The 10,536-nt window shown below is 40.5% G+C and overlaps 1 protein-coding gene across 1 annotated transcript; it reads right to left on the reverse strand.

Moving 5' to 3' along the window:
- Window positions 1-3,077: 3,077 nt before the first annotated feature.
- Window positions 3,078-9,962, reverse strand: LOC109486984 (the record flags this gene model as incomplete). The annotated part of the gene is made up of 5 exons (XM_019790901.1): window positions 3,078-3,473; window positions 4,022-4,171; window positions 5,643-6,381; window positions 6,860-7,103; window positions 9,719-9,962. Coding segments are annotated over 5 exons (1,577 nt in total), but the record flags the coding sequence as incomplete, so codon positions are not given.
- Between the last annotated feature and the right edge of the window lie 574 nt (window positions 9,963-10,536).

Here is a 10,536-nt window from a genome sequence, read left to right on the forward strand (position 1 = left end):
ACACAGCCGGTATATCTCACCTTGCTGACGTTTCGGTGTCTGTCAGACACCTTCTTCAGTTCAGAGCTTCTGACTGGAGTACTGCATCTCGCCGCTATATGTAGCCGATGTAGGTGGCGCTTTTGCGACGAGAGCACTGAAGAAAAACTACAGGACACGGCTAAAACGGGCTGCATATACAAGATCCCGTGCAACAGCTGCAGTGAAGTATAAATAGGGGAAAGGGACGCACCTTTGGGACTAGATTGGAAGAACACAGGAAGCAAGCTGACAACATGGACACTGTAAAGTACACAAGATCCCAAAAAAGACATGCACAAAAAGAAGAAAAGAAATCAGCAGTGACAAATCACATTGCTGGAAACAACTGCATAATTGGCTGGGAGGGGGCAAAAGTTATAGACATAGAAGACAATAGAAGAACCCGCTGGATCAAGGAGGCAGTTTAGATCAGAAAGTCAGCCCTTGTGATGAACCAGGACAGGGGGGGGGGCGTACAAACTAAGCCACGTTTGGGACAGTGTTCTCGCCGCAAAAGCGCCACCTACATCGGCTACATATAGCGGCGAGATGCAGTACTCCAATCAGAAGCTCTGAAGAAGGTGTCTGACAGACATCGAAACGTCGGCAAGGTGAGAATTTACCGGTTGTGTAAAAAGAAATACCTGTCTCCTAAGTTCTACCAACCTGATGAAATTATTTTTGGGAGTTCAGAGTGCATTTTAAGGGGTATAGTTATAGGGATATATTGAGAATATATGGACCTTTTTTATGTGTTTTCTTACAGATTGACTCACAGGAAAGCTTAAATGGAGGAGAGTTGAAGACACTTGTGGCCAAGAATAAGTAATGGCCAAGATCGTACTAAGAAAACATAAAACATTTTTTGACGGTTCAATTGTTTAATAATGGATTAGTTACAAAAGAATAACGTTTGATCTGTACCTACAAATGAAAAATAAATAAAAAAATGCACTACATTGTTATAGTTATAGTTGTAAGGTTTTATGGATAAAATTTGACTGCCGTTTAGGTTTTAAATGTTAAAACAGTGAGTTAGAAAGTGCTAAAGAGAAAACACTGATTACGTAACCTCATATTAAATACCCTCTAGGCACAGGTTAAACATTTTCTACGTTCTTTAACAAAAAAGGCAAGATAAAAGAAACAGCTTGACAGCAATGGGACCTTCGATCCACACAAAATGATTATATTGTTTTTTATATTATCAAACTAGAGTTCCCCGATCTCATACCTTCGCCAAATGATGTTAATCTTTATGACTGACAAAGTTTAGATTAGATTATTCCCCCTGATTTAAGAAATAGGAACCTAATTTTCATTATATCATTTTATCATAATCTCAACCAAAAGACAGTCTTATATTAACAAACAATGCATTCTAGCATTTCCTAATAAATTATGCAAATGAGGTCCTGATTTGAATAAATTATGTTTAATGATGTTCACCTCAATTTAACTTTCAAATACCACAAGTATGAAATTCCAGGCAGTTATCATTACATAATCATAACATATTCTCATTAATTATGCAAATTAAGTCATTATTAACATAATCAACATCTTCCTGTGTTTCTCTCGTTGTCAATTACCAATGTCACAAGCTTCAATTGTCCTATCATGGAATGCAGCTGATTTATAGAATTTCCCCATAAATTATGCAAATTACATCCATATTTGCATAATTGTCACATAATTATATTAAGCATCACGTAAGCTACCTACATATCAAAAATCACGACGATCCGTCAACCGGTTCTTGAGTTATCCCCTTTTGAATATTTTCAAGAATCTATCCCTGCAGTTCCAGAGCAAGCCGCTAGGGGGCCTAAACTCACGTCACTTCTTTCCCAGCACAAGAGCTACCTACCATCTAAATTTCATCACCATAGCATTTCTAGATCATGAGATATCAAAACCGGAAGTTCAGCTGCAGTACCATAACAAGCCGCTAGGGGGTCCAAAATCTAATCATTTTGAGGTCTCATCAAGACCTACCCACCTACCAAGTATCAAGACAATTCATCAAGGCCTTCTCAAGTTATCGTGTTTACAGACAGACAGACAGACAGACAGACAGACAGACACACACACACACACACACATACACGAACGCCACTGAAAACATAACCTTCTTGGCGAAGGTAATTATGTACTAGTATTGTATATCCGAAAAGTAAGTAAACAAATCGATATGGCCCTGTAAACTAACAGTTTAGCAGGTTAAAATGCATTAATTTTACTTGCTAACATGAGATTGTTTTAATTTTTTTTAAATGTTTTTTGTTGTTTCAAAGAATGGACCAGCATAATACTAAGGGAAACGTTAAGAGTAGCGGAAAACCAAAAGTGACTCTGTAGTACTTAAAGGCACTCTATGTAGTTTTTTGACAATACAAAAAGTATATTTTTCATTCTTTTCTTTACATAGTACATTGACTTAACCCTTTAGTATTCCAAAATCATACTCCTCAACAAAAAATACAACATCCTTGCTCCTTAGAAGCTTAGAATGATCTTCTATACAACCTCTGGCCAAACCGCACATATGGTACATTGCATTGTCCACTGCTAGTGGTTTGACCTACATCCCAGTGGGGTGTCAGTTGATAGCTTACCAGTTTCTGAAATACCTAACCGTTTACCAGATTTTTTTATCTCTTTTGAAGGGATAATGACCACAGTTTATTCATGCCCAACAAAATACTCCAAGTTGATAATTATATTCCACCAGACCTCATGTGAAAGATATGAGTGTTTTTCTAAGGAGGCTATATCTTGTCACATGTGCCCCTGTCAATCAAGCCTGGCAAGCCGGGTCAATTAGCCACCCTAGGGGGCAACCCCTGTATGTTGTTGTTGTTGTTGTCCTGAGCAAACCGGTGGCACCGGGTACCCAAGAAGGACTGTTTGAACGGACAAAATATACGTAAGAAATGTGAAATAATGACACAAATGTGTTGAAAAGTGATAGTAACTGTTAATAACACTGAAATTTAGTATAATTAGAATATTCCAAATTTTTGCGCAAAAAACTACATAGAGTGCCTTTAATTGTGTCAATGCAGTATATTCACAAATTGATATCACTCATTTAGACATCAGAGACCGATTCAAGGTGTTTCGGTCCTGAAACTTTATAAATGTCTTGGTGCTGTGGCTTCACGAGGCGGAGGAGACCGATGCGTTCATTGCTTTAGACCGGAAATGTCTCGGTCCTGTGGCTTCACGAGGCGGAGAAAACCGATGCGTTCATTGCTTTAGACCGGAAATGTCTCGGTCCTGTGGCTTCACGAGGCGGAGAAAACCGATGTTTTCACCCGCTAAGCTGGTCACACTTCCACCGCGGAGAAACGTACCCTGTTTTAGAGCCTGCGACTCGGCCACGTCACCGCCAGTTGGCACTAAGGGAGTTTCCGTTTCCTTTTCATCCTCGGTGTCTGAACGTCTTTCTATTAGAGCAAAATGTATTCGTGGATTAGGAAATGTCGTCAAAATTATATACTATTAACTTAAAGATTTACTCTGCACATTGGCTATCACTGCACATTGGCTATCACTGCATGAAATTTCATATTTAATCATACCTTAGAACATTGCGCAAATATTTTTTGGGGAACGGGAATAATGAAACCCTTTTGATGCTTTGGGGTACGCTTAAATATCGAATATTATGCGGTTAATCTGAAATTTTGTTTGTCACGATAAAAGCAAACAACGTACATAACATTTAAATATTATAGCAATCATTCACTCATTCTTACGTTGTTCTAAACAATCATTTGCCACAGTTACAAAACCACAAAGCATTAAACGATCTTATGTTGTTAAAATCTAAAAGACTGTTGCCTATCGGTGTGTGAGAAACATACAAAATCATGTAAGATATAACGTTATGATACACAATTACAACTGGATTCCAGACAGTGGTAATCTTACATCAGCTTGCTAAATGATCAATAACAATGAGCCAATAAGAAAAGTTTTTAAATTTTCTCACCTGTGGGGTTCTGTTTTTTCCCAAAACACCTGTACAGCAGGTAAAACAGAAGGAATCCGATCAGGCAGGAGACACTGAAGGATCGGAAGAACGCCACGGCGCCGTACCGGTTATATACTACACCACCGACCAGGTTACCTAACGTGTGGCCTGTGGATAAATAAACAGTAGATATGTGAGAAATCTAACTGTTACATTATCACCTTCAGGAGAAATGCTTTTAGCATACAAAACGACAAACATATATAGCCCGCTACTGCACCGTCGACCAGGTTACCTAACGTGTGGCCTGTGGACAAATTAAACAGTACATAGTTAAGAAACCTATCTGTCACATCCTTATTTTCAGGAGTTAAGCCTTTAACCCTACCTAGACGGGGGGGGGGGCTAAAAGTGCCCGCGGCAACTTTGATGTCACCTAGCGTCTGACCGGCTAGCCGTAGAGCGGCAAAACTTGGTGACTTTTCCTAAAATATTGTTGGCAACAATTCTTTATCATTGGAATAAAATAATAATTTTTTGTGTTGCCATGGCAACGGGTTTCTGACAGGCATTTTTTGCTAAATTTAGTACTTTTTGTTTTAACAATAGAATTTTATGGGTTTTATGTCAAGTTACTCATGGTTTCTAATATTAATAACATCCCATATAATTTTATGTAAATTTTATCATTAAATATGCATAATTTATGCTAATTTGATGACGTCATTGGCCAAAATCCAAGATGGCGGACCATATCATTAGAACAGGTATATATAGGTTATTTTCATTAAAATTTCATCAATACTTCCATTTCTTTTTCCAAAAAAGATTTAAATGAAGGTCTTTAGCATGTTTACAATGTATTTTAGGCTTTATCATCCGATTAATTTTTTTTGAAAATTCAAGATTCATGATCCAAGATGGCGGATATCTTAAATATGCATGACGTCATTTTATGACGTCACCGGTGTTGCTATGGGCAACATAAGACTTAGTACACCATAATATTCTGTCATAAACACTTTTGGTACAGTTATGTTGAAGACCATTTAGTTTTCAGGGAAAAACCTATTTAGACGGTTTTGGCCAATAAAATCACATTAATGACGTCATAATGACGTCATATTACGTCATAACGACATAAAAATTGTAGATATGATAAATTTTTCACTAGTACACCATTCTCTGAAAATTTGGTGGTCATACGACATACCGTTCGCGAGTTCTTAGGGGGGTCAAAAGGAGCGCCCCCCCCCGGTCCCCCCATGTCAAAAAAAGCCCGGTCTAGGTAGGGTTAACATACAAAAACACAAAATTCATAGCCCGATACTGCACCGTACGATCGCGACAGATAAACCATATTAGAACTTGACCTACATCTTCACATCCAGTACCTATCTACCAAATTCATTATGATCTTAGGTTAGTATGCTCACGAGTTATGATGTATACAAAAAAAAAAAATCATAAAAAGCCCGCAGCATTACCGTTAAAAAACGCCAGGTGAACCATTTCACAACTGCTAACTACCTCCAGATCCATCCACAGCTTCTCGAGCCATGCTGATGACATACATACAGGCCCACATTAAAGCAAAACTGAAAATATACCCTTCATGTCGAAGGTAATAAAAACTCACCAAGTCCATAGAATGTGGTGGCTACAATCCCTTGAGCTACGGTCTGTAGGTCATCCTGTGCAGAGATGCTCACGTATGACGTCATTGCTGCCCACATGAGCGCATGGTATCCGTTGAGAGTATCTATGGCTACTGCCCACCACGGATTACTTATAAATGAGTACAGTAGGAACCTCAGACCTATAGCTGCGAAACCACATCCTAACACCGCTGTGTATCCGAGCTTCGTTATGATCCAAGTGGAAATAACGTAAACAGGAATCTCTGCTGCAGTCCGTACGAACAGGAAAACACCAAGGACAGTCTGACTGGCACCCAGATCTTTCAAATGCAATAAAAGAAATGTTTCGCTAGCGGCATCCAATGCTCCCAACAGGAGAACAGCAATCAAGAATATAAGGAGATGCAGTTGCGAAAGCAGTTTGCCCACGTCTTTCAGGAACCCTGTTGACGGTTCTGCGCTCCAGTCTTTTAGCTTTAACAGGCAACACACGGTTAAAATCATGAAGGTCAAGAACATGTAGAAGGCTACAGAATAGTCAGTCTTAGTCTTGTTTCCAGCGGTTTCTACACTCGTCCTCTTCCCTTGGTTTTCTGCTTTAGTCCAATCGGTGAATGTGTCCATAGCAAAGCCCGACACGAAAGCAAAAATGGAGAATCCCACAGACCCAAAGAGACGCTGTCGTCCAAACTGTCCTCTTCCTTTTCTCTTGATGGTTTGATACGAGGCTGCCTCCACCTGAAAAAAAGACGTAGGTATCATTAGTGTCAGTATTTTAAAACATTGTTCTACCCATTTTCGATTTCTTTTGCCAGCTGTCCCGCTCAGTAAAGCCCCTGTCACACATTCACGACTTTCCGCCGAATATGTTCCCGAACACCAGGCGACAATGTTCGGTTGACGTTCGGGAGCACTTTGGTTTGGTTGACGTCCGGGAGGTCTTTACGAATTGAAACAAATTGAAGTCAAATGTGCTCGCTGGACACGCCCCGTAGACTGCTGACGCACACCCAAATTGTTACCAGGCGTGTAATTCTGAGTTTCGATCGAAAACCAACCACAAATGTCTTAAGCTGGAGAGGGCTGTCATGAGTTTTATAACTTTTTGCCCAATCCTCGAAAAATAAATGTGAATAAAATAAATGTCTTAAGCATTTGGCTGGAGCACCCCCCGAATTGTAGTCGAATAGATTAGTGCCAGTTGAAGACAGTTTACCTGGGAAACTGAGCTCCAATATACGCCGTGGGAGAGGAAGAAAATCCAGAAGAATAGCCAGAAGGTCAGGGAGAACCAGGACTGTGTGTCCTTCGTGTTTCTGTCACTTTTGTCCTGATCCGCTAGATGGCTCTGCTCTCGGGTCGCACGTGACGTTGTCGTCGATGGTACCGGGGGGATGAACAGCATCGAGAAGAGCAGGGCGGAAGCAGTCATCACGGTCAAGACAGCCACCAGTTTTGATCTATATAGGCACAGAGGTCATGATAACATACATGTATACAGTATGGTGAACAGTGTTAACAGCATACTACCTACCTACCACTCCACCGCATATCAGCTACTGCTGAGGCGGGCCATCATTGTTCTCCACCTGCCTCTATCTTGCGCGGCTCGTTGCGAACCCATCACTGCAAAGTCTCTTTCCACTGTTTTTCTCCGCGTCATACTTTGCCCGCCCCTCTTCCTATTTCCTTGTGGACACCACGTTAACACCACATTCTAGATACGTGACATAGCCATCTCAGCCTTGCTCTTTGTACTAGCTTAGAGAGCTTTGGTTGTCCTGTCAAACGCCTGATCTCATCATTGCTAGTGTGTTGTTGCCACCTGACTTTCAATACGGCCCGAAGCCATCTCTGATGTGATCCCACGATGGTCAGATTTGGGCCCAAAAGTCCCACTCCGCTACTATGGAGATCGAATCCCCCGAACCCGCGAATCTTGTTCGATATGACATCATTCGAATAGAACGGGCGTTCGATCTGGGGTTACCCGCGGTCATTTACAGTAAAGCCGCTACAACCGGCTACTTCAAGCCCTTTTTTACTTGGGAACCACGGAACAGGAAAAATCCACCTTTCCACAAATATGAACCGTTTTCAAAACATTACATCTATGCCGTGATTTTATTGTGGATATGTAACATGTAACAAAGCTACTGCCGTCATCGTGGGTGACCTTGAAGGTCAGAATTCTTGTTTACGCTGTTATAAAATCCAGGTCCCCATATCCAAGTGTCATAGCATGCGTGCAAACATGGTATTTTAACCACTCCCAAAAATCGTTCAAATTACCTCATTGAGGGCTTGTTTGGAAGAGGAACGATTTCCGCAGATTTCTGTCTTAGGGATTTTTTAAATATGGCCGCGATTATGAATTATCGGTATTTAAAGTTAAAACACTGCGTTTTTAGCTCTTCTTTTGACTGTAAGTCGAGTTTTAGTTAAAAAATAAAAAAATCCTAAGACAGAAAGTTTAAATTTACTGTAATATTTCTAAAAAACCAAAAATCTAACCTTATTTTTAATTTTCGGGGCCTCTTAAAATCAGTTGTTTGGTTCTCGTGAACCCTTTTTGAAATCCGAAATTGATCTCATTTGGAAGCAAATGTACACAAAGTGGAGCAAAGGCAGTGCAAGAATAACATTTGAGGTAAACAAAATCACTTATTACATTTTATTTTGACGAGTATTTACTCTCCAATTACTTTTGTTTATTTTCAAATTTTACCCGTTGCCCCCGGGCCGGCCTGGGACTCCCGCGCGGCCACGTTCGAACACGTTCTGTAACCCGATACCTCCCTAGTAATGCGACTTTTAGCCTAGCAACCGACCGCCGTGTCCGCAACATCCTGGTTGAAGGTCATTTGCTAAGTTTCAGACCCGTACAGGACTGTAGACAGCACACATGCATTGTAGATTCGTATTTTCGTGCCAATATTTATATTATCAACATACTAGCGCCAGGGAAAAGGGCTGATGTTGTGTGCGGCGAATGGATCCCTACTGACGGAAGGAAGGAAGGTCTACCGTGCTCTTGCCCGAGTGTAGGGTGGTGCCCATCTCCATTTCGTAGCCCTTGGGCGACACACAATTGTGCAATGCACTACAGCAGGGGGCTGGTAGTGCTGTGTGTTTGACCTTCCTACACTCTTTCCCATATGTGCTAAGTGCTAAGCAGAGAAAGAAGTGTGTACCATTTTTGGTATGACCCGGCCGGGGTTTGAACTCACGACCTCCCGGTTACAAAGCGAGCACTCTACCAATTGAGCTATTGCACCGGTTCGTGGGTGCAATTGAGCTATTGCACCTACTGATGGGCTGTGAACCTTTTAACAGTTCAACACACCAGCAAAAAAATAGACTGTAAGATGGTAGACTGAATAGGATGAAGTTATTTTATTCCTTGTAGGTCTGCTGATGCACACATATCATCCTCTGTGTTGGGGTAAAAATAAGTTGAAAAAAACTTCAGTGTGCCGCCAATGTATTGTTTTAAATGTTGTAGCTAAAAAAAATCAGAGTTTTGCAATTGTCGACAGGAATCTCCAATCAAAATGTTGTAAATGCGTTTCTCATTTACAAATCCTAATTTAAAGTAAAGTCATTGATCTAAAGTCACCTGGGTCAAAGTTTTTCTATTCCTAAGGAAATATCTTATAGATTTACAAACCCCAACCTCGGTCTATGTCAGTAGAATCCTTAACTCTTTCGGAGACCCAGATTATAAAGATTCTGTCGACAGAGACTCCGATCTGCATATCTACCGGTAGAATCACCATTGGTGGGATCGTGTGGCGTAGCGGCAGAGTGCGCGACTCAGAATCTAGAGGTCCCGGGTTCGAGTCCTGACATGCCACCGATCTTGTGCCCTTAGGGAAGACACTTAACACGACTTTCCTCACTTCGCTCAGGTGAAAATGGGTATTGTCCTGTCATGTATTTGTCCCCTATGTTGGTAGCGGCATTAATATAAGTTGAAAAAAACTTGAGTGTGCCATCACTACGTATGGTGATAACATGGTGGAATTAAAAAAATCACAATTTTTGCTGGAGTTTTGTCCCGACATAAACATACCTTCCAGTCTTGTCTGCAATGCTGCCGAGAACCGGCTTGATGATAATGGACATGAAGTTTCCGGCAGACTTGATGAGGCCAATCTGTGATGGCAGCAGCCCGACCTGCTTCATGTAGACAGACACGTACGGGTAGATGCACGCCGCTCCTGCAAGAAACAAAAGTAACAAGTTTCCGAAATTAAAAGCAATCCGGAATCGCAGACTTACCCCCTCATAACGTAAAGATCCTCGAGCATAACAGACTGCAGTGCGGAAAACAGGCATACAGGTAGGCAGACAGAAGAAGAGAATAAAAAGGGAAAGAAAGAGAGAGAGAAAGGAAGGAAGAAAGAAAGAAAGAAAGAAAGAAAGAAAGAAAGAAAGAAAGAAAGAAAGAAAGAAAGAAAGAAAGAAAGAAAGAAAGAGAAAGAAAGAAAGAAAAGGAGTAAAGACTCGGAGTCGGAGACCGAGAAGGCAAAGCAAAATCAAGACCCAAATGAAATAAACACTGATTAAATATTCTAAAATAGATCTACTTGAATTGGACATTACGTGATATTCTACATTTTTCGGCGTCACTGGTGTCGCCACGTGTGGAATTTCTCTTCAGGAAAAAAAAAGAACAAATTAAAAGAAACATTTGAATCGTAGTATTTGCTACTCACCTTTGATAACATTAATTCGTGTCAGAAGAATTGAATTCATTAATTGTTTTTATTTTCATTATCAACTATCGATTGTTAGTACTGTATTTACAGAGAATTTAGAAAAAGGCTAGTACTTTCTTCGTAACTATAAAAATATGATCTTCTTAAATGCGAATATTTTATATGTATT

This window comes from Branchiostoma belcheri, unplaced genomic scaffold (genome assembly GCF_001625305.1).
Source record: "Branchiostoma belcheri isolate BF01 breed outbred unplaced genomic scaffold, Haploidv18h27 scaffold846, whole genome shotgun sequence".
Taxonomy (NCBI): domain Eukaryota; kingdom Metazoa; phylum Chordata; class Leptocardii; order Amphioxiformes; family Branchiostomatidae; genus Branchiostoma; species Branchiostoma belcheri.